Source organism: Anarhichas minor, unplaced genomic scaffold (assembly GCF_050575085.1).
Source record: "Anarhichas minor isolate MPS153535 unplaced genomic scaffold, ASM5057508v1 ptg000013l, whole genome shotgun sequence".
In the NCBI taxonomy this organism is placed as follows: Eukaryota; Metazoa; Chordata; class Actinopteri; order Perciformes; family Anarhichadidae; genus Anarhichas; species Anarhichas minor.
In genome coordinates, this window is record NW_027466459.1 from 1,372,063 (window position 1) to 1,397,001 (window position 24,939).

A 24,939-nucleotide genomic window follows, 5' to 3' on the forward strand; every position below is an offset into this window, starting at 1 on the left:
TGATGTCAGGCTACCAAACTTCTGTGTGCAGTTGATGTTGCAGCCGTGCAAGCAACCGGTTTATGTTGTCACTCACATGCTTAGGAGTCAAAATCTCTCACCTTGGATTTCCAATTGAGTTGATCCAAGCTTGATTCACTATCATTAGTTTTTAATTTAGACTTGTACAGTACAGTAAATATAATATACAATCAAATTGTGAATACATTCAAATCAAAACATAAATTGTATAAAAACAACATTGGAGAAAATTGTAATGCCACACACCACAACGAGTACCAAGTGGACTACAAGTACTGATATTTTAGGCTGTACTCTGAAGATGGAGGCGTACATACATTGTGACCCATTAGTTTGGTCAGTCCACTCAAAATAGTCCATGACCACAGTGGATGAATTTCCAGTGTGGTATTAATTAATTTTCTCCAACAGAGGGCAGTGGTGATGCTTTAAAGAGAATGCTGCACCGCAGGGGTCCCAGCGACAGAGAGGGAAACTTTCTGACACTTAATTACAAAACATTGTAATAATGCTATTATTTATACCAAGTTATTCACGCTGACAAACCAAACTAACCAGGTTCCAGACCTGTTAGTGTTCCAGGCTCTTTTGAGTGTGCATGCTCACGAAGGATCTTTGCAATCAAACATTAGTCTGAAGATTTCTGTGACTATTCAGCAGCCAGTTAAGTCATGATCTTTTCAAGACACCAGAGAGAAGCTGTTGTTTCAAGACTCCTCCAATAGACAGAAACTGACAAATAGCCACTCTCAATGCTTTTTGTTTTCTTTGTTATTAAAAACACAAGTAAATGTGGGATTGCAAGCCATCCAACACAAAATGCAACCATAAATATAGAAATGTGATTTGCATCTAAAATCACAGCTTCAGAATGTTCTTTATTTTGGTTTGCGATTCATTGTTTGTCTTTGTGCTTCTCAGCATTTCTGAGATTGAGCTTTACGGTGATTGGACAAATGTATGCTGTGTGATGCCACTCTGCTGCTCTTCTATATGATAAACTGCCAATCATATCCAACATTTTTATTCGACACCAAGTCAGTACCAACAGCAAAACAATATCTTTTTCAATACCTTACTTTGAGAAATGTGTTTTTCTATGAAAGCCTTTTTTGTCAATTAAAGGCACTACGGATTGTGTGGATTTTAGCATGGATTGAGCTTTTCGATACTTTCACAGTATTCATATAGCACTTTATGGAAATCTAACTTTGTACAGTTATTGGACCTTCAACAAAAGAAGCCACAGTTCATCAATGTTCATGTTGTCTACACAGGCAGACAGGTTTGTTTAAGTAAAATACAGTGTCTAATTAAAGAATAAATCATTTTATTTATTATTTGTCCATTTTTTTAACCCCAGAATTCATAGCTTGTCAGTTTTCATTACTTTGTGCTATTGAAACATTTTATTTGGTAAACCAAAATGATGGAGTTTGGACCCAGCCCCTATCCATACCATATCAATGGTTTGAGTGGTTTTTCACTTCCAAACTTGGGTTTCAGTTTGTTATTTCGTTTTTAATCACGATTTCCCTTGCTAGATTTTTGTTGAATGTTCTCCCCATTGATTAGAAACATACACATGTACTGTGTCACTTTAAGCATTGGACAAAGGGGTCGGGTCAGTGGGATGTTACTCAGACAGCTGCAGCTGTAGAGTCTCGCTAATACGCTGTGACCATGAGCCCCATGTATACAAAAGACCACGTCATTTCCTAAAGTCACACATAGACACGACAAGCAAGTACACAGGAAATAAAAGTGAGAAATGAGTGGTGGTAGTGCTGGGGAGGGGAGGGGCTCTAGTTCAGAAGCACCTTCACTTTACAGCTCAACATCTTGAGCATCTCAGATTTTCCCCGCAGAGACAGACAGTGATGTGTTTTGAAGTGGAAAGAAATGTTGATTGTTAACTGAAAAGTGTTAGTTTTGAAATGGTGAGACTGTTCCTGATAATCGTCGACGAGCATTGACATGGCTCTATAATAAAACCAAGTGTTCAATGAATTCTGATGAACTTTAGCACAATTTTAATTGTAAGCAAGTCTGTCTGACTTTTAAATGACAGTAATACTACTAACTAAACACTTTGTGTTAATGTTGACTGTGCACTATTTTGGCAGTTAGTATTAAAACTTAATGTATTTTAATGTTCTGCATGAAACAGAGAATTAGACAGAATAAATGTGTATGTACTGCCAGCTGTCAGATACTTTGCCTGTTAGAAAGAAAGACAGGTTAACAGGAACAGGTTTGGTGTCCATAGCAGCTTAACCTGGACATCCAAATGTTTAAACACCTGGTTGAGCTGACTGAATGACGTCACAATTTGTCAGAGTTGGGAAATGCACATTTCTTTGTGTTAACTAGTAGTTTGAACAGTTGTGAGCATTATGTGTGTGTGTGTGTGTGTGTGTGTGTGTGTGTGTGTGTGATTGACTGCTGTGCAGCAGCAGGTGTCCTGTCAGACAGATGATGAGGACTTTTGAATGCTCCCAGTATAAGCACCTGATTTGCCTCTGGACTATCCAGAAACCAGCCAGCTACTTCTTGTTTGCTCTACTAATTGATGGATAAATATCGCTGTCAGGCAGCAAACAAAACTAGAGGGCACTTGTTTGAAAAAAAGGCAGACTTGCTGTGGAGCTATCTTCACCGTTCTTCTCCTTCTAATAAAACATCAGGATAAACAACAAGTGTGTGTTTGTGTGTGCGTGTAGTAGCGGGGGGTTGGGAGGCATTTGACCTGAAATTACCTCACCTTTCTGTGTATACTCAGACACCAGTGAATTGCTGTTGAATCACTTCTCTCTGTTGGCACAGACGTTGTTAACATTCTCTCTTCACATGCTGCGCAGCTTGAAAGACTCAAATCGTTTCATCCCACAGGTGTGTGTGTTTGAGTTTGGTGCAAAGTGCGTGTGTCCTGTACAGCAACAGGAAGGAGGATGCAGGAGGTTGGGCTCTATCTTTAGTCTGGTTTACAGTCTTTGACCAGGGCAGCCTTGGTTTTGGTCATTCTGTCGTTCTTTAAGGCTGTGACAGGCTTGTTTTAGCCTTGGCTGCAGCTGAATGGAGGTCCAGAAATACATGTGTAGAAGAAGTTATGTGGACACCTGTCCTGTTGCGGGCCAGGCCACATTGCCGCAGATACACCATCAAAGCGCCAGGCAGCTACAGAGAATGGAAGAAAAATAAAGAAAAGCAAAGCTTATCGTTCGATCTGATGTTAGAATCATGAGGTTCACATCAGAGAATCCCACTCTAGGTATTTAATGAAAGGCTGCACATTCCATGGTTCTTTCTATTGATTACGAAATAATAATTCTGTGATAATGAAAAGCACGTTTTATTTTTGGTGAATTATTTTGGATCCAAACATAATCCAAACTGCCTTCACATGGATGAAAACTTGCAAGATTTTGATTTATGTCATATAAAGGCCCAGAAGACATGCTGTTTACATCATGTGTGAGCCTCTTGAAACCCAATTTGTCTCTTTACGTTCCCTGAAACTAACTTTAAAGGGGTAGTTCAGCAATGTAGTATTACACTGCCATAGATGTGGGAGACTTCAACACCAACAACGCTAAAGATCCACGTCACAGGCTACAAAAGCAGGGGCGCCCCCATCATTTGTGTTGCCAGATGTGCTGAACACCTTTTATGCTCACTTTCATCTCCTCAACAAAGAGTCAGCTGTCAAGTCTGCCCCGTCTCCAGAGGACCGGCCACTGTCAGTATTAAACTTTGGTGCAACATGTTTTAAAGTTGAACCATGATTTAATCGGGTTTAAAAATGGATCCTTGTATGTGCAACCCAGAGTTAGAGTCTACAGCCATGCTAGTAGCTCTGTGAGGAGCTAAATACTAAGGTCAACATTCTATCATGCTCACACTGGTAATGCTAATATGCTGATGTTTAGCAAGAATCATGTTTACCATCCCAGTGTAGCATATTATGCGAACAGTTTTTAATTAGCAGTGAACACAAAGTATAACTGAGGCTGATGGGAATGTCATTTGTTTCATTTGGTCATAATAAAGTTTCAACCTGGTGCCACCTGCTCATCAGGACTCTATCCATTCATACACAGCCAGCAATTTGGGGTTAAGTGTCTTGCTCAAAGGCACATCAACACTAATGGCGGAGCCGAGGATCAAACCTCCGAACCTCTGACTGAAGGAGGACCCTGCTCTGCCACTGAACCACAGTCACCCCTAAAAATTGACTTTCAATTTTTGAGACAAACTGAAAACCTTATTATTCTGTCAAACTGTGATTGTTTTCCAGAACTTAGAATGATAATGAAGACTATCTGTGGTGAATAAGATTGAATTCTGCATTGTTTAAAAAAAAAAGAGATGTACATCTACTTCTGAGGGATCGAAAGAGCAGCCAATCATCAGCCGCATGTGACTTTCTGGCTAAGGACTATTGTTTATTTTGAGCATGTCAGTGATTTTTTTAATTCTCTAAAATCTATTATCCCTGCTTTTAATTTACACTTAAAATCCACCCTCATAAAGTGATGTTTAAAAAAGTGCAACTACCTCTTCAACATAAGGAATCAAGACTATTTGTTGCAACTCCACATAGTTATATATTGTACTATTGTAGCATATAGGATGCTGGAAGGCCTGCTCTGTAAAGTCTTTGATAAAGCACGCTTGATTTTGGACAACTTGGTGTCTAAATGCATGCAAAGGTACAATGATGTATCTTTTGGGTAAACAACAACTGCCAGACACCTTTGGGCTGCATTAGTTCAAATCACAGAGATTGCAGAGGACACACTGGAAGATGTAGTTTAATATGTCAATGTCCAAGCTGTCCACTTAACCCCAACATGGTTTAATTAAGATATATAAAACTTCCACTGAGCGCAGAAGGAGTGATTGACAAAAAAACTAACACAGACACAAAGAAACAAAAACCCACGCGCAAACGGGTGTGCCGCCATCATGGGAGTGAACATGCAAGATGATGTGTCTGCGATGCAGCTAGTGTTTTTGAACGGTTCACACTTAGCACTAAGTGTGAACGAGCCAATGCTGATTTGCCTCTGATTTGTGGCTTTTGTCTTAGAGCTCCAAAAACTGTCTGGGAGCGGAAAATCAGGGCTAAAGTCATGCAGTTTGAACAGCAGGACATCTATTAGTTCATAGTGTGATCATTGGAATATTTGGACTTTAATGGGGCACTCCATCAATTTTTCCCATGGAGCTGAGTTTACTTGTCACCAAGAGTACTGTACCCAACCAACCCGCTCTCACTCCCAATGCATACAAACACAGGACTTTCACCCCGGAGCCCAGTGTTTGTGTCCTGTGTGAAACAAAAAGTAAATGTGGACATTTTGTCAGTCGTTAGTCACGTTAGTCATGTGACTCATTAGTGTTGTTACTGTTAGTCACGAGTTGATAGTCAAGTGACACATTTTAGTCACACAAGTCTTTAGTGAGTCAAGTTAACGTCAACTACGCTCTTCCAAAAAACTCACAAAGTGGTTTTATTGTCTAACACAAACTACCTGTGAAGGCAAAAGTTTATTTTGAAAAGACTACGCATTTAAAGATCGTATATTGACACGCTGTCCCTGACACGTCCACAACTAACTAGAAGGGTGCGTAGAACGTTATAAATTAGTTGGAAGCCATCAAATAATGCAACCAGTGCTCACTGGTTGCATTATTTGATGCATTGGGGTGAGAATTAGTCAGTGAAAACAGTTGCATAATGTCTTTTGTCAATTTGACTTGAAACATTTCATTTACACCATAGAGCCTGTGTTACAAAGTGTGGCCAGTGAAATTTGAAAGATGTTATCAAGCAGATGACAAAACGATACAGGGTTTGGGGGGACACGATTCTTTTTAGTGCAATTCAGGATCATTTTCACCATTCTTTTGAAAAGCAGTTTCAACTTTATGGGAGTGGAACACTTACTTGTTGGAGTGTCCTTGTATGGTTCACCAGAACATCTGGGTTACTACATTTTAAGGATGCCAATTGTTGTAAAAGTCCCTCAGAGACAAAAGAAAGAAAAATAAAGACAAATAAAAAGATTTTCAGTTGATAACAAGACTGAAATGTGAGTTTGTCTCGTCCTCGAAGAGAGATGTAAACATCTTTCAGCTGAGGACGGAGTGTCGTAGACGGAGCTATATATATACTCTCTATACTCTATATATAGATATATATATATATATCTATATATATATATGAGCTCCTGTGCTTCTGTGTGGATGGACACTGTCTGGATTAGCACCAGTCACATGCTGGAGGATGTTGCAACTGTTTGTGTGACCCGGCCCAATCTGTAATTAAATAAATGTCATTTATAACACCCAATAGTTTGCATTATATAATGAATACACTTTTTGACACACAAACCATTTAATTGAAAGATAACTGTATGATAAAAGATAATCTTATTACAAAAACACAGATAAGAACACACCTTACATTTTAGGGATCAGGATTTTATTGTCAACTTGCCTTAAGTTCGACTATAGCCATGTGCACAGCACATACTGTGGGACATTTATTGAGGCCCTGTATAAAACTACAGGACAACTGATAAAAACAGTTGATACAAAATTGTCAAAAGACCACAGGACTCAGAATTATAGATAGTACAGTATCATATCACCACCTCTCCAAAGAAAGTCCTTTCCCTGAACGCAAATGTCCAGGCAGCAGAGTTAGAAAGAAATATATCAACAGTTTACAGTTTGAGCAATGAAATCCACTCAGTTCTGTAACTACGGGCAAACTTTGTTTTGTCCTGAATGGAGTGTGTTTACAGACACACTCCATGATACACAATTTCACTGCAAAATGGTCAGATCACGTAAATTATATATATATTAAAAAAAACATTTTCTCTCTACATCCAGCCATTCATAGTATTTGTTTCTGTCCAGGTTTGTTTCTCATATTTTTCCCTCCATCTTTTGTTGTGCTTTCATTCACAAAAAACGTCACGGCGACATTTAGGAACAGTGTTCCTGCTACTCTGGATAATCCTCACAACATCCTGTTAGTGTTCATTGGCACTATTTATTCAGTAGAAAGTAGTTCCAGTCAAACCATGTTGTTCTGTGGGTTATCCATAGTGACAGGGACACTGCTTTTAGTGTTTGAAGGAGGAGGTCTCTGATGTATATCTCAAACCCGGGGATACATAAAAACAAAACCGTCTGCACGACTAGATACCAAGAGGGAGGTGAGAGAATGTTTTTTTGTAATTTGGGTGAATTATCCCTTTAACAGCGACTTGGGAGGATATTCGGGAATATTGGGATGGTGTTGGGCAGTATGATAAAATCAAGGAGTGTTTCTTGTGATCAGTGTACAGCAGCCTTTCTGTAAGAGTCCACATGGTCAGCCACTCTCAACCTGCATGTGGACGTGAACCATTTGGACCGTCTGAGCAGAAAGCTAGCTACACCAGCAACAGACTGTGGACTTTAAGAACTACATTGGTCTTGCTTGGACTGTAGCTGAATAACCAAATGAGCAGCCGGAGTAGAGGACCGGCCCTGGGTCAGTGACAGAGGGCAGAAAGGTATTCTACTGTAAACACGATGCCCACCATGCAAAGCAGGGATACAGGAGAACACTGAGCACAGCTGTGAGCACCAGACACACCAGTATACCTGCATGCATCACTGCTGACCAGCTGCAATGTTTGAGAGGAGATTTAAACAGACCCACTGTAACAGGAGACGCTGCAGGACTAGCAGACAGTGACGTGTGCCCTTATTCTGACTATTTGACATGTATCTCACAGTACTGAGCCTGCTTAGCTTGGGTCAGTCTCCACACCCATGCTGGTTTGCAGGAATCACAGCCTAAAGCCACCACAGCGACAGTTTGCATGATATTTGCTTGAGCTATTTGCAACTTAATACCTAGCGTGTGCGCTCAGTGTGGCATGCCTCTGCTCTAATGCATCATGACTTCCACTGAAGGCACTCTCACTCAACAGAGAAACAAGTACGATTCCAACAGGAGTTGGACTGGTTACAATAGATGCTATCTGTTGTGGAATGTGGAAGCTGAGATTTCAAACCTCTTAGATTAAAGACTGAATAAGAAAACAGAAGTGCATAGTAAAGAATAAAAAACAGAAAATAGTTCAAATGGCACCAGTTCATCTTTTGACATGGGTTGTTGATGATTGGTGGATTTATTCATCAGTTGCACCAACGCGAGCATATCAGACGCACCTCGCATCTCCAGACAACAACTTCCACCCAGCTCTGTTGCTTTAAAACTGTCCTCCTCCCGAAAGGAATACCAGCACCTTTAGTTACTTCGAGGTTATATTTACAAAATATATAAAGAAAAATATAGGGTTACTGGCCCTAGCATATAGTACAGTCCAACAGCTGTCTGTAAATATTTCTCCCATGATTATCCTTTCTAAAAGTAAATTGCAGGATAAAGATAGCTGGAACGTGACAAGGTGCAACTAGGACAACATGGCCACCAGAGCTAGGCTGCAGTCAACTGCAGAGAGTCACAGAGAGACAGATGGAGACCAATACAGAGAGAAGGAGTCTGGGAAATATGTAAACTCCACTGAGCTCGTGCATGGGGCGACCAATGCTGCAGGAAGTTAAAGCAAAGCTTGAAAAGGGCTGTTGGTTTAGTAACAGAGGGTAAGCAAGAGGGAATTGGAAACTGGTTGTACCGGAACTGTGCCAAACTTTGTATCCTCAACAAATTGAGCTTTTTTTGTTTATTACTGCACAAGGAAATGACTTTAGGGGAAATGCACTTAGTAAATGACATTGATGTATAGCCTGAGAAATACCTTTACAAATTGACGGAAGACTGTGTTTCAAGATACTAAGATCATTAAAGAAATAATTCGACAATTTGAGAAATATGTTTATTTGCTTTCTGGCTTTTTTCTTGCTGTTATAAAATGACAGCGACAAAAGTTAAAGAGTATATTGGACTGAGTTAGGAGTTGTTTTATTGCTTATGAAATGAACTTTTCCTTTGTAAGAGAGAATGATATATCTTCTTTCAAAAAGCTAAAATACATAGTATCTTTTTAAGTGAATGCAAAGATGATGAAGTGAATGACATGATCTAGGGGGGACAAAATTTGGCACACCACCGGCAGTATGGTAAATATCTGTTCAACTGGCACAAAGTTCCCCAGTCCCGAGCGATGCTGCCGTCCCGCTTCATACCAGCAGCAGACTTATTTCTTCCAGTCCAGCAGCTACCTGACAATCAGACACAGCTTGACACAAAGAATAATCCTGTTCTACAGTCTAGGCTACAGTTTCTCCATTGCATTTCAGCACTTTGACCTTGCCTTTAAACGCCCAGATTCCACACTTATAGAATGTCAAAGAGGATGCCGCTCTCTATCTGCAGTCTTATAGGTCTGACTGAGATTGACAGCAGAAAAGTTCAAAGTTCACCCCACCCCTGGCAGGTCTATAAACAGACCAGTGGAGGTTGTGGGGGTTCTTCGTCTCCCTCCTCCTCCTCCTCTATTCCCCACCTCTCTCTCTTCCCCCCCCCCCCCGCAGTAAGATGATATTGTTTCAATTAGGCTCCAGTGCCACACAAAGAGCTGGAGCATTTGGCAATCAGTGTCACTTCTGACACATTTTTTAGGCTCATAAAGGTCCTGTTTTGATGAGAATAATATTTTAAATAAAAACATTGTATAGCCATAAACATGCACTGTTGCATATTTTCCAATCAGTGCAAAGTTAAAAACCAACATCCGTAGACAGGAATCCATTCAGTAGCAGCAAAAATCTGATAAATTAGAAAATGAAAACATAAATAACGCACGCATTTAGCCTCTTTGACCCCCCCCCCCCCCCCCCCAAATTGAAAAGACAAAACCACTCTTTAAAAAAATTGTTAAACATAAATAAAAAAAAAAATGAATATATACACAGCTAAAGAAATATGATACACTTGCATAAGTGAAAGTGCATCATGGTTTGGAATCCCCCTCCCCTCTCTGTCTCCATATTGAGGTGAAGTCTATTTATGAAGCCACTAGATTCTTGGCAAGAAATGTGTCACCGTCATGGCGGGTGACACTCGGTTTCCTCTTTTTGTTTTGCCGTTCTTACTCAGGCCGATGTACATCCTCGGGTAAGCCACTGACTCGTAGGCGTTGTAGTTGTTGGCAAGGAGCTTCTCTTTGAACTTGCACTCGTTGTTGTAGTGTAACTGAAAGAGAAAAGAGGGAGATATACACTATAAGGATTATTTAAAAAAGCTGATTGTTTAAAGGCAGAGACAAAACAAAGATTCTGGGACATTAGTATGTGTATGTGTGTGTGTGTGTGTCTGGGGGGGGTTCAAGTCTGTATTGTTCTTTGTGATTACTATCAAACAATTGCTTTATTTCTGACCACAAAACTATTGTACAGTAGTTGTTTCAGTCAGAGATTTCAACAAATAATGTGATTGTCAAATGATGAATGATGTGAATGAGGCAGGACTCAGGACACCATGCTCTGATGCACTATCTTCTCTCAGGAAGTGGAATAATAGTATGTGATGTGGGACTCATGAGGCTGTTTCAAATTGAATTAAGTTATTAACTTATTTTAGACTGTTGCTTCATCAGTATATGGTGTTGTAGTCTTTAAAGGTGCAACATATAATACCGAGCCACCTACTCCAAAGAAACAGGGGCAGCATTCCACCTCTACTATTGTGTCCATCCAATCTAAATCTACAGCTATTAGAAAAGCTAACTACTAAGTGACTGCAGGGTAGGAATACGTTACATTCTGATAGCTTGTTTATTGGCTTCATTTAGTGGCTGTGGCGACTTGGATTCAAAAAGATCCCAGCGCCAGGAGTCACAACTGGCTGGTGGAGCGCTGGGTCTAACCTGTGTACGGCAGCAACACAAAGTTTGCTGATTTGGTGGGGAGTCGGGGCATCTGACCCCCAGTGCTGGGGTTTTCAGTTTCAGTTTGAGCTAACTGCTAGCTGAAGCCCATGTTACGGTGCCACCGCATGCTGTACTCTCGGCGAAGCAGCCACCTGGTGGCGGGGAGGATGAGGCGAGGGTGTAGGTTGTTTTCTTGTTTCTGCCACTTTGGATTTTAACCAATAAACGAACTGTCAAAATGTACACGGACCCTGAATGTATTATTGAAAAGCCCTCGGGACAGCTTCTTCATCCTCATATGTTGGACTGAGACTGGACGCTACAGTGACTAGCTGTTGCATCTTGAGGAACAGGCTGACGGGCTGGGGCTAGCTGGTTAGCATGCGCATTTCAGTAGATATATTAAACTTCATTTAATGAATGTTTTAAACTCAAATTCTTGCTAGATCTTACACATTGCACCTTTAAAAGAACCAGGAAGTGCTGTTTGTCCACACATTGGTGCTCAGAAGTGGATTGAGTCGCATCAGGTCCGTAACTTCAGCACTAAGTTTGTGTAAGGAAAGTCTTTCTCAATTCTTCTAGCTTAATCAACTAGCAGGATTCAAACCAGTGATTCCATTATTAACTTAATTGTGCTGCACCATTAAAACATAATAACTGGCTTAGCTTCATCCCAGCAGCATAACAAGCTGTTACATCATTCCGCCATCCATTGGGGACCAACCATCCAATAGAGTTAAACGCTAGTCCTCTGTAAATGTAGGAATGAATGCATACATGAAGCAATGTGTTTCAGAGTTAGTAGTAGTTGGTTAATATTTAGTCTTTGATTTTGACGTTATTGGCATATTCATTTTCATAATTTGAGATATATTGTGTTATTTTGGTAAAAATCTTCTTAATTTAGATAATTAATAAATAGCATTTGATTAAGTTTCAGGTCATTTTTCAATCTAAACAGGCCATACATTAGCAAGCTAACGCAACTTTTGTCCATTTTATGCTAAGCAACAGTTAAATATGTATAAATATTTGGTTGATGTTATATGTACTAGTCTCTGTGGTGCAACTTATTTCATTCTAATTCCATTACTTATTAATTCAGGGATGTGCAAATGAACATCTAGTTAATACTTTGTTATAACATAGCTAGGTTTAAGAAGAAGTGGTGCAACCTGCTCCTGAACTCCACCTTGATTTTAGTCATTTTCCTGTCAGACATTTTAGTTTCAGTGTTTGAAAGCTAACGTCAATGACACCAAGGGAAAAACATTCCGGTACTTTCAGACTTAATGACGGCAAACAAATGAATAACGTGTCAGTCGTTCACAGTGTTCGTACTCACAGATCCGTACAGCTTTCCTCTCCGGTTCATGGCCACAAAGAGTCTGCTGCCAGCGCCCAGCAGAGTCACCACTCCTCTCTCCACCGGAGAGATCTGCAGAAGACCTTCAGGGAAAACAAATCATACACACTGAAACATACTGCTTTGATGGAGAGAACCCAACCGGCTGCTCCACACTGAGACACTGACATTACTGAGAGTGTCACAGGAGATGAGCTGGACAGTCAGGAGCTCATCAGAAAGCTAAAGAAATCAGTTTCTAGCTGAGATTCAAGCTGTAAATACTGATGAGCACGTATATTCAAACATTTCAAAGAGGCTACAGTATGCTATTTGATGCTCAACACAAGTAGATTCATTTTGGTTTCACCCTTATTGGGTTTGGCAAGGTGTGGCACTGTGCAAGCCTGATCACTTGTGGATTTGTTTTTATCAGTAAAAGTGAAAAAGTATAGACGGTGCACTCAAACTGTCACTGTAATGAAATCCTAATCAAAAGTGTATTTGCTTACTAAGGTATTCCATCCATATCCCTAAACTGGGTTTAGACATTATTAAATATCTCCAAATATTTCATATAAAATAGGACTTTCATATACTCCAGAAGTCACAAAAAGACCAAAGATTCCTCTGAGGTTTGGTTGCTAACATGTAACAACATCTTGTCAATCATCAGCCATTATTGTAATCTTTTGTAAGTCTACGGAGGTAAATAGTATTAAACGCAGAGATATTTGAAGGTTTACTGATTTTCTCACTTGGCCTTGACATGCTGGGTTACAGCCCACTCAGTGTGTCTCCTTTGTTCCTGCCAACATTTTAAAATGCTTTACAGTTGCTTGAATTCCTCGCAGAGATTTTCTGTAATGTATCTCCCTGAATCTCTGTGCCTTGTCTCAAAATAGTACAGAGCAGCACAAAAAAACCCAACATGCTTTAAATTCCCCAACATGCTTTATGTTTTCCAAGGCAGCCTGTCAGTTCCGCAGGTCGCCTTTCTGTTGCTCCAATAGGACCGTCTTCCACAAACACGGGATGACAGGGATTACATTTGACATGATAGGGATTTTTTTGTTTTGTTATTCTACGTGTCTGCAAATGTGAGGCAGTGTATGACTTTGTCTTGGACTGCTGGGGTTAATCTGTCTTAACAGATGGGTCTATGAACTGTGTCCTAACTTTAGGTGCTGGCTGGCCGCTGGTCTGGATCACAGCGAGCTCTGGTTACACACAAGGCGGAAAGCACCAGCGCATAAACTCAGCGGCACTACGGAAGGAGTCCAGATGTTGGCACTAACTCATGGATCAATCCGTTTATCTGTAAATTGTTCACTGACAACACGAGCAGAATCTCATGCAACATAGGTTGACTGGAGTGAAAAGTAAAGGTTTGGATCAGCATGAGGTGAAAACATGCTCAAAATAATATTGTTTAGTCATTTAGTTTATTTCCTTAAAGCTAAAAAAGATTAGATGAACTTTAACGGTAAATGGTTTTGTTGTCCTATACACTGTGAGAAACTGACTTAGAATAAAGTGTCGACTGTGAGGAAATGAATAATCAGTTGCATATAGTCTATCGAATTAATACATAATTGATACAACTTACTGTGACCATTTTCATTGTGTACTCCCGTTATTCTACCGTCCGGTAACACCTGAATATGAAAGCCGATCCCCACGTTGCAATAGAGGCGCCGCAACCTTTTAATGCCCAGGAGATAGTCGCTGTCCCGGCTGGTCTCCTCCCTCTTCTCCCCTGGGAGCCGCGCCAGAGACCGGGAGTAGAGGGCCTCCCAGCGCTCCGCTGTGCCGTTCAAGCCGAGGGCGCATCCCGCCAGTCCGGTCACCAGGCCCAGTACCAGGACAGTCCGCAGGGCCACCAGAGAGCCCATCCCGGGTCTGGCTCTGAAAGCAGCCTCCTGGCGTTTGCCTTTCCAATGAAGCGAGAATAAAAAGAAGAAGCAGCGACGCGGCAGAGAGGAGCGTGTGGATGTTGCGCTCATTCCCAGACCGACAGGCGCACTGGCTTTAGCGCCGGAGCGACATTGATCTAGACGCTGTGCAGCCATGCCTCTATATTTATACCTACAGACCCATTACATCACAGTTCCGCACCTAAAAGAAATCTACAAACTAGCCTCACAAACACTGCTGGAGGCTTTATTGAAATCAAATAATAGCTGTCTTATCTGAGAGAAAAGTCAGAGTTTGTAGAAAATACATGAATAAAGGCGTTATTATGATAAAGAAAACTTCTTTGTGTAAGGCTTTCATTATCAGCAGCAGAATATCATAATTTATGTATGGGAGGATGTCAAATAGGAAACGGTCAAGTTAACAGACCGTGGTGTCGAGACAGGAGACAGTTCTATAAATGAACAATAACAGGAAAAAACACAGGTCCAATTCAAGCAGATGAAAAAAGCGCTAACTTCAGACTGGTAGAAGGGAAATCATGTCCTGGGCCCTTAGAGACAACAATGGTAAGACTAAATAGAGAGTTTGCAGAGTGATAAGTAGGCTGTCATTGTTGGCCAAAACATTACACGCTTCTGACGTTACAACTGAATCACTTGTCAAGTTTTTGTGTCCCTTTTTGTAATAAAATAATAATAAAAAAACTTGTATGACGAGAATATATATATTTTTTGAATTGTATTCTACACCACCTGAAGTGTGTCTTGTTTGTGTGCTCTTGTTAGTTGATGTTACTGTCTCTCTTCAGGACTAAACCTGCTCTTTCTGTTCTGTTGTGTTGATGACAAACAGGGAACAGTGTGCTCATTGCAGATGTCATCTCAGGACCTTTGTAGGCCCACATCAAAGTAAGTAGCATCAATCACCAGATTGAATACTATTGTATTAAAGACAGCAATACTCACATTATTCTCTGAAGTTTTATATTTTTGTTCAATTTTTTTGTTTTAATTATATTAACAAACTGTTGTCATGGCAGCATGTCTTTGATGCGTCATCCTTCAGTCATTCAGATGCACTGGTGCATTGCTTTTGATGTCCATTGAAATAAACCAAACTAAATGGCATTCCCTCCCTTTATTTCACCATTTCATCACTGCTATTATCCCGGCTTAAATATATGTTGAGCACTAGCATTTACCCTCTCTGCCGAGTGTCCTATTACTCATCTCTATGTTGGAGCACTGAAGGTCTTCCTTCTCTGTCAGGCCAGAGACAGAGTCCTTTGATCTCTGGGGTGGCTCAGTCCTGCTCCTCATTGACCATGCATGAAATGTTTTCTCACATTCACATTCGGGTGATCTTCAATGTACAACAACATTGTTTCTTTATGTGCTGCAAAATGGCTCCATGAATGCAATCAGATCTTAGGGACAGTCCTGTGGTTTCAAGGCCCCAAAAAATGGCTGACAAATGGCCAAACATCGGGACCCAGTCTGGTGGACCAAAGGACCCTCAGGATGCATGGACCAAAATAATGCCAGTAGTCCATTAAAACCTCCTGGATGGCTGACAAGGCCAACTGTGGACTACTGGACCTCTTGGACAACTTATTGACCGCCATACCTCCAGGAAAACTAATGGACTCCTGGATCTCAAGGACAACTTATTGACCACTGAAGCTCCGGCAAAACATATTTCTGACCTCCAGGACAACTTATTTGCTACTGGAAGCAGAGATAACTAATGTGCCACTAGATGCCCTGGACCACCTCATGGGCTGATGGACTGCTAGACTATCAGGAAAACTGATGGACTTCTGAGCTCCAGTATAGCAGTGAGAGTACTGGATCACCTCACATGCTGGAAACAAGTTGACTGACATACCATCACACCTTCAGGGAACCTGATGGATTGTAAGACTTCTGCACCACCAATATGCTGGAAGGCTGAAAAGATGGATATCGCGGATATGATGAGCGTTTGGACACTGGTCCTCTAGAGTCTGAGCTGGCTCGTTCAGAGTGTTCCTGGAATTAAAGTCCTGAAGACATTTGTGAGCCGAGTATAGTGGCAGGGTCTGTGCTGTAACTGTCCATGGTTCTGTAATCTCCTATTATCACCCTTAATTAAAATGATGTTGAGATGTGTCCCTCCTTCGTAAGTTAGTGTATGTGCAGCTTTATTTGTTGTTTATGTTGTACTGAAGTCATTGTGGTTTTAGGTTGCATGTACGCAATGAATTATGCTGAGGGAAAGAGGTTTTAGATTTCACTGGGTGACAGCTGCAATTCAGATCCTAAAATGTCTCAACATTCAACACGAGCATTTATTCTCCGACTTGTTTATTCAACACTTCCAAAGCTATGCACTGTATCTTCTTGTCATTCATAAATACAGGAAAATAACCATGCTTTCTAAATTTACTTTTGATCAAAAAGCATTATCACTGATTCTAACTATTAAAACACTCCCCGTCTACTCTGCTTTTCTTTGCCCCAAGAATTTCTTTTAACCAAAAATCAACCTTAAAAGTTTGAAGAGCCACAGATAAAAGTAATTTTCCAACATTGAAAATATGGTGTACATAACATGTACAGAAAGTGAGTTGATATTCCCAATGTTGTGGACATCAAAATCTAATTCTTTCATCATCAGGGCAGAGTTATTCTTGTATCCATGCTGCAGTAATAATCAGCTGAAACCCAGTCAAAACGTCTCACCACATTGTATCACACACTGAACATGGATCTGTTGGGATATCAACCTGTTAACGTATCACATGTCTCTGTATGGTGTGAAAAGGTGTCCTACCTTACAGTGAATGTGTATATCAGTGTCATGTTCTGTGTATCCAAACAGAGGTGGAGCGATATTTCCTCTGATATTCTTGGCACAGTTCAGCTGGATGCTGGCCAGCTAGACAGCTGTCACTGAACTACTGCCAGACTGGAGTCACTACGTGACTTGTACCAATGCATTTGTCTACATTACGCAATTGGGCAAAGTTGCCACATACAGTCCATTGAAGGTCTTCTGCAGAAAAATGTCTTATTTAGGTTTGTATGTCATTTTTAAAAGTAATACTTTTAAGTGGCTTTTCTCTCTAAATATTCAGATTATATTCAGGGCTGCCTCCAGAGGGCATTGAGCAGTTCTGCCAAACTCCGACTGATCCAATTAGATGCACAAACCACTGCTGTCTGGAAGAGAGTGACCCATCTGCCTCTAGGGGTCACTATTTACAAGTGAACACCCAGTTACTGCAGTCACCCGCTATGAGCTCAGGGACGATGTTCATGTCTAGTCCTAATAATAACTACACAGCGCACAGTTCTTTCATTTAGTTATTATTAGGAGAGAGTTAGATAAAAAGTCCCATTCTGACACATTTGCAACATTCAGTATCAGCAGGGACCAAGTGCAACTTCTGTCTGGGAAGCATTCGTTTATTTCCATACACATGTAACATGATGATGAGAGCATAAAAACACCCTTCAGTCATTTGTGTGAAAGGTGTGTGCACTTGTAAAGAAAAGTCAGTGAAAAAAGTTCTGATGAGGCGCTCTTTTCAAAAGGTTTAAATAACAACTTTATTAATAGTTTATAGATAGTGCTCTTTAGATCAGTTATACGTCTTTAACAACAAGCTGTTTTAAGGCTCAAAGGAAAATGGTAAATACGCAGTTATAAATTGGTAATAAATGAATAAATGCTTACTAAGTTGTTCATGAATAGATTTTCGTCCAGATCCTCTGTAGGAGGTAAGTGTTCACATAGTCCAGTCAGACTGAAGGATTTGGTTTCATGGAATGGTTTATAACTAATAAAGCATTTGTAAATTATTATTACATTTTTTTAAGGCATGCCATTGGTTACAACTTGGAAACCTGTATAAAGGTTCTGATATAGCTTTTTATACGTACAGTGATTTTAAAAGGAAAAAAATGTGTCAAACGGGATCTTCAGTGTTTCACTTTCTGAATGATGGGCTTAGAATTATTTAGGAAATATGTAATTAACATCAGAGCGCTCTCTAAGGAATCCCTGCACCCCGTCAGCACAGCGGATATTGCAGATGAATGCTGTTTTTATTGCCCGGCTGATACATCTTAGCAAGGCAAATCCTTTAGCGGGATGTGATGGATAAAAAGAGCATGTCGAAAAAGATTCAGAAGATAAATGTGACAGGCAGGGAGACGGGCCACAAAAGGCCCTCACCTCTCTGAAGTCCCGCGTTCCTGTTGAGTAATATTAGAGTTTGGCATTCATAACAAGCCACAGCAAGGTGTTACACTTTGTATGACACAGTTTCTGCTTTCAGCAGGGCCTGTCTTGTTTGTCGACTCTGTGACTTTTGGTCGGTGTTTCAAAAAAAAAAAAGCCCAAAAGTCTCAGGCGACATCGCTTCCCAGGCCCCCCTTGGGAGGAGCTATTGTCCGGGCCAGGAAGCCTCCCCAGCCCGCAGGTATAGAATAACAAGGCTTTATATGCAGCTACCTATAGATGGGAGCAGGGCAGGGCAAAACCTGAACATCCAAAATAGTCCCAATGTTGCTTGTGACGAATTTTGCATGGATGGCTGTCTTTGTAGTTTCTGCTCAGCCGTGTTGCAGCAACAGGTGCAGCACTTTAACAAATGAGCTGTAGCAGGGCGAGAGGGACAATGTCAAATGTAGAGGGAGACGGACAGAGGGGTGGGGGCGGGGGTGCACACCCCCTAAGTTGTAATAAACCTAGCTAACAGCCACACCTGTCTACAGCTGCTCTCCACAGGAGAAATACGGCACAGCAGGCTGTTCTCTACGGGAATACACTGGTGTCACAAGTCATTATTGACTGTTTTAGTACTAAAAGCTACAAGTAACCATGAAATAATCCTTAGCTTTGACATTTTACAATGTATTGACAGTATCGTGGATATTATTTTACAAATGCACTTAAACTAAACGTAAATCTGTTATTATCATTTGGAGTGAATGCGTAAAAAAAACTTTATGTGATGGAGGAAAAGCAGAGAAGCACATTGGTTCTGGGTTAAAGTCCAGCTGATGTGCTGTTGTGTGTGTCGGACGGTGCTGCCTTCAGAGAGCTGCGGCCGAAAAACAGAAGAAAAGAAAAGCTGAAAGTGAGACTTCATCAGCTCAAGTACAACCTTGGTTTACCTTTAAAGAATAAAAACAGATATCTGATTTTAGAAATTGCTTCACCTCGGGAAAATAATGTTTCTTGAATGCTGGTGTTTTTAGGTTTGGTTGCTTCGTTTGGTGCACATGATGTCCAAGCATTGTTTTCAGTATTTCAACAGGTCAAAATCCATCATCCATCCATCCATCATGAAAGAAATCATTGTGACTAACACACTGCATCGTGCATCCGCAGCTGATGTAAACTGCATTTATCTCTCTAATAAATCCTCTTTTTTAACAGAGAAAATCACTCCATTCTAAGTATGAGAAGACAAACTTTGGAAACTTGTTGGAACAAATCAGCCGGTTGTTTCCTCGGGTCAGTACCATCGTGTTTTATATTGGAACCAGGCGGTGAGTGAAAACTATGACACAAACAGCAACATTGGGAAAATGCAGAAATAGAATTATCAATAACTTACAACATAGGCACCAAATAAATATTCATCTCATTAGTAAAAATATACAAAGTATATCTTTCAGTTTACAGACAGTAGACTATCACATTGTAACACACGTCTCGCACCGAGTTTCCCTTTGAACCTTAATGTGAATCTGACAAAAAGTGCTTTGCTGAATTAAAGTCCTCTCTTTAATATCCATCTTATTTGTTAGCACTTCAAATTAGCAAAAATATTGTATAATATCCTGTTTGTGAAATGAAAAGCTATAAAGTCGCTGTACATGCATAGTGCAGACCGTAACAACAACAGAAGCACTTTTGAAAGGCGTTTTGCTTCGTGTGAAGTTGATGGTAAAAGTATTTCTTGTACAAAAGTAGAACTTCTTAAAAAGTAAGATGGAAGTTTTCAACTATATTAATACATTTGTTCACACGACAATAGCATTTTAAAGAAATCAGACAGTCTGTCAGTAAATAGAAGGTTATACAGCTGTGTGTGTGTGTGTGTGTGTGTGTGTCAAAGTCTCCTGAAAGTCTTAGATCTGATAGGCCTATGTGCCCCAACACTGTGTCTTTCCTTCTCCTTCGGATTTATTTTCTCTGCATCAACAACAAAAACTTCTGCTAATCCAGTAGGCAGAATCCAAGCCATTTCCCCACATCCTCCACTGCATCAAGCTACAGTATGTGGCGAGATGAGGGGCTCCACGGTTGGATGAGTCAGAGGGCAACGGGGTCATCTCCCGCCATAACAATCTGCTCAGTCATCTGGCCGTCGGCCCCGGCCTTTCCTGGCACGATGTCGGCGTCTGCGGCGGTCACCTCGGCTGCCATGCTGATGCGCGTGTTGGTGTGCGCTCCGACTGTCTCTCAGCCGCCTCACCATCTCATGGTCCTTGTTGCCCAGCACCCGAGGCAGGAAAAGTGACGCTTTGTCCGTGCTTCGGGTTTTGAAGCCTCGCCGCGGCCGGCCTTTGCCGTTGATGGAGACGTACCACTGGCGCTTGGCGCTGGCGCGCCGCTTGCTGCTGCTGCCCGGCGGCAGGGGCTGCTCGGTGGAGTGGTGGCGCGACGCGTAGGTGTTGTACCCCAACTCATGGATCCGCTCCACAAACTCACAGTCTTTGTTGAACACTTCCTGGTGAGACAAGAAAGGAGAAAACAGTGAGCCACATTTGTCATGAAGCTTGTCGTATGGTTTTGGTTCTCAAAGACACTGAGAGGGTTTCCATTCCGCTCAGCTCCGACAACACCCTCTGCCACTGTCAGCCATAAAACAATACAATTTAGGCTACTCCAGATAAACGTGTCATGTTACAGCAGATAAACGTGAGAGCCAAATCTTTCCGCCCTGTCATATGTGAGGCCTTTAACCTGCTGCCTCTGGGCCAGTGTCAGCAGCAGCTGTATGTGGTGTGGAGAAGGTGTCACAGTATATGAGATAGCATCTGTACCCACCGAGGCATACAGCCGACCTTTATCATTCATGGCCAGATATCTGCTGGAGAAAAGCCCTTTTATGGCCACAACGCCCACATCCACTGCTGTAATTTCCATAATGCCTGCAATACAGAGAAACATACGATAAGCAAATACAAATAATAAACATAAAACAGGTATATAACATAACCTATAGCTGTAGGGGGACGTTTAATAGAAGATTCATCATGCTTATTTTAAACATCGTTCTTTTATTGCACTGTAGATTTATTGACCAGCCCACCAATGGAAATCAATAAGAAAACATGACAAACTAATTCATGCAAAAACAAACAAACAAACTTTGGTCACACTTCCAATAAAGGAATTAATATCCGGTAGTGTTTGACACTTCGTCCCGCCCCATTCAGTATGTTTATTGGCTTTTTTAATCAGTGCTTGATTAGTCAATGGCCTATTCTGCGCTGTAGAAAGGCTCTAATGGTCGCTGATTAGATAAATACATCCGTTAGGACAGCGCCTTTGTCCCGCCTGGATGTTAATACTTTGGTTGATACTTCTAATGGAGCTTAACCTGCATGTCGGCAGCTTTGCAATGACATGATTTCACACACACACACACACACACACACACACACACACACACACACACACACACACACACACACACAGAAGTCAGCAGCTACCACGGACGCGCTTCACTGAGTGACTGACAGTGAAACTGATAGATCCTGATACATTCATATCTGAATTAACTCGAATATATAAATAAATGAATAACACCACATGCAGTACTGAATAGGCACATGTTCATACATTTTAAGCATATAGGCTGTATTTAATTTACCCTAAAAGTGCATCTGAATGTGTTTTATTTCATTCCACAAATCTGCATTTAGAACCTTCATTAACCTTCATTAAACAACTAGCACTGATAGAAAGAAATGGATCACATTGTGTCACATTATAGCCTATATCTTGTACATTTCTGTGGTCATTTTGTCAGTGTTGCTGCAGTTGTCTGTGCGTAAAACCGCGTGAATACTCACTAAACGGGTTGTTTTCCTCCAGTGATCCATCTATTTTCCCATTAGGATGGATTTGTAAATGATATTTAGTAGCGCAGTAGAGTTTCCTGCGTCTTGGCGCTCCTCCGAGGTGTTCATACACTCCTCCGCGGCCCCCGGCGTCCCTCCGCTGTCGGGGGTCGCAAGCCTGGCCCGGGGCGCAGCGGGCCAGGGGACAAACGGGATCCAACAGGCTCAGCAACACCAGCAGAGGTATCATCAGCATTGTGGCATGGCCGTGGAGCGACGATTGTATCGAAAAAATGGTTCTCGGGGTCCCATTAAAGTGTCGGGGCCCCAACGCTCGAGAGCTCCAGCCTTGCGCACATCCGAGCCCGAGAGATACCGCTGACTGCACTGCCGCCCTCGAGTGGGATCCGCTCCTCGCCTCTGCTGCTGCTGGAAATCCCTCCTGCGGATCTGACTGAGAGCCTCTGCTCAGACTGAGCGCAGATATAAAAGAAGCTTGTGGCGACAATAGGCTGAACTCCGACCAATTGATACAAAGGAAAGGGGGAGGCAAAAGGTATCGGCCCTGTGTGAAGTGAGAGACTGCGGCGTGGATAAAATTACACAGTGGCTGAGTGCGGAACAGCTCTCTCCTCTGAAATATCCTGAAAGAAAAATTAGACATCCCAAATTATACAGGCAGACCCATCCTGTGGCAGGCACTGCAACAGGTGAGGAATAAGCTACCTTAACGTTTACAAAGACTTAACGCACGACTAGTTTTTGGTCTGAATTCCTATCTCCGTTGAATTTAAACATTTAGGCTACATAACCCGAGGCCTTTGCCCTCATACCTCTCACACTGGAGGATTTCATGTGACCACTTGGATGCAACTTTATCTTTTAAATGTAAAAAAGCATCACAAAAATGTTAAAAACTTAGATTTTTGAGTGGTCCACATCTACCTGAAGTATAGATACATTGGTCCCCGTTGCACAGGTGCTGGCCAAGTAACAGTAAACAGAGAGGCCATCAGGAGGGGCTGATCTCAATATTTCTCTATCGCCCTGCACGTGATGCAGAGATCCACAACGATCTTTCAAAGGTGGTGACAAGCTCAATTAAACCCGTCTTCGCTCAGCAGTTTAAAGTTCGCAGACTTCTTTGTTTTCAAGTATTTAGATGTTCCTTCCTGCTCCTGACCTGCATTTCCTGCTAAGGGTCGTTTCTGTTGAAGTTAGATTAAGAAAAAAAGACAAATGAGCGGTCTGTCACAGGTCTCTCTCCATGTGCTCCTCACGCCACGGAACCTCTCTGCTATGCATTAATACTTTATCCTCCACCCGAGCGATGGATTGTCCGAGACTTTTCCCATCCTCATGCCCCGGCTCTGGCTAGGCAGCAGCCGGTGGGCGGAAGAGCAGCAGGCTAAATGACTACTGCCTAAATTGCTCCCATCTTGGTCGCATTATGGTTTGTATTCTGGTAATTAGCACCATCATCTACAAATCTCTCTGCCCTTTGGCGCTGCTCCACTGCTGCTGTGAAGGCCTCTGCTGACAATCCCCCAGAGAGTCAACAGTTAATTTGTCTTCCCCTCCCATACATCACCCAGCTAGCTGCCTCTGTCACTTTATTTACCCCAATGATCAGAAAAAGGCAGCTCTCTTTTAATTACAAATGTGTGCACATTATGCCTCAGAGACCCCTCGCAAGTCAGACAACACACCAAAACATCAGCCGGCCGTGTGTATAAGCGGTTGTTCTGGTGGCCATTTCTAAGTGAGACGCTCTTGATGTGGTTAAATGCTGGAAGAGGGTGGAACCTCAGATGTGGCTTGCTGTTTCTCTCAGAAACTATTTTAATTACGCTCCCCTCCACGCCGCCCACAAAGCATCCCATCAATAAGCAGGGCAAACGCTCTCAATTTGTGAACACACACACACACACACACACACACACACACACACACACACACACACACACACACACCCCTCTTCACATTAGGAAACGTTTGTAGTTGTTTTTAGTTTTGATGGTTAAAATGTCAATTATTAAACAGAGCTAAATCTTTGCACAGTCGGCCCCTCCTCTGAAGGCTTAGCCCCATTTGTGACCTCAGTTGGTCCCTCTACATAACTCAGGAGTCTCTCTGCTCCCCGACACAAAGCCTAGTGGAAAAGTCCAATGTGTCTATGTTCAGCAGTGGGTAGCATCTTATTTTCATGCTCTCACAGATGTCTACTTTTTGATGAAATGTTTGCCCGGGCTGAGACTAATGTTAGATCCAACATTGCCACAGTAGTAATTAAGCTTAATACGAATGTTCTAGGAACAAATAGTCATAGAAACTAATACAAAAATAATAATTTATAATAAGTATAGTTTATGAAAATAATTCAAAGTCCCATTTCACCTCCTGCACCAACACATGAGCACATACAACATCCTGTAGCCAATATCTTTGAATAAAATTCCAAAAAAGAATCTTTGTCATTTAGAGGGATGAATCTTTTACATAAAATACTGTTTTTCTAAAATATTTTCTCACGCACCATGGTAGCCATGAATCTGTGTTCGGGTCTGTTCTGATCCACTTGAGTATGAAACATATTGACACACAGACCTGAGACCTGTGGAAATGAAACAGGACCCTTCCTAGCCCAATTGGACCGACTAGAGTCCCGGGTTGGGTC

General features: G+C 41.6%; 2 protein-coding genes across 2 annotated transcripts; both read right to left on the bottom strand.

Moving 5' to 3' along the window:
• Window positions 1-9,872: 9,872 nt before the first annotated feature.
• fgf4 (fibroblast growth factor 4) lies at window positions 9,873-14,279 on the bottom strand. Its single transcript, XM_076090926.1, has 3 exons — window positions 13,883-14,279; window positions 12,274-12,377; window positions 9,873-10,249 (listed from the first exon to the last, which is right to left on the bottom strand). The coding sequence occupies exons 1-3, from the start codon at window positions 14,277-14,279 to the stop codon at window positions 10,073-10,075; spliced, it is 678 nt and encodes a 225-aa protein (XP_075947041.1). The 3' UTR covers window positions 9,873-10,072.
• Window positions 14,280-20,545: 6,266 nt separating this feature from the next.
• On the bottom strand, window positions 20,546-22,584 carry fgf3 (fibroblast growth factor 3). Its single transcript, XM_076090929.1, has 3 exons — window positions 22,275-22,584; window positions 21,244-21,347; window positions 20,546-20,923 (listed from the first exon to the last, which is right to left on the bottom strand). The coding sequence occupies exons 1-3, from the start codon at window positions 22,516-22,518 to the stop codon at window positions 20,546-20,548; spliced, it is 726 nt and encodes a 241-aa protein (XP_075947044.1). The 5' UTR covers window positions 22,519-22,584.
• Window positions 22,585-24,939: the final 2,355 nt, after the last annotated feature.

Excerpts from the sequence above, each read along its gene's own strand:
- fgf4 (XM_076090926.1), bottom strand. The coding sequence starts at position 14,279 with ATGAGCGCAACATCCACACGCTCCTCTCTGCCGCGTCGCTGCTTCTTC. Across the intron at positions 12,378-13,882 it reads ACACAATGAAAATGGTCACA|GTCTTCTGCAGATCTCTCCG; the intron begins GTAAGTTGTATC and ends TTTTCCCTGAAG. Across the intron at positions 10,250-12,273 it reads GAGGAAAGCTGTACGGATCT|TTACACTACAACAACGAGTG; the intron begins GTGAGTACGAAC and ends TTTCTCTTTCAG.
- fgf3 (XM_076090929.1), bottom strand. The coding sequence starts at position 22,518 with ATGCTGATGATACCTCTGCTGGTGTTGCTGAGCCTGTTGGATCCCGTT. Across the intron at positions 21,348-22,274 it reads GGAGGAAAACAACCCGTTTA|GCATTATGGAAATTACAGCA; the intron begins GTGAGTATTCAC and ends TCTGTATTGCAG. Across the intron at positions 20,924-21,243 it reads AAGGTCGGCTGTATGCCTCG|GAAGTGTTCAACAAAGACTG; the intron begins GTGGGTACAGAT and ends TTGTCTCACCAG.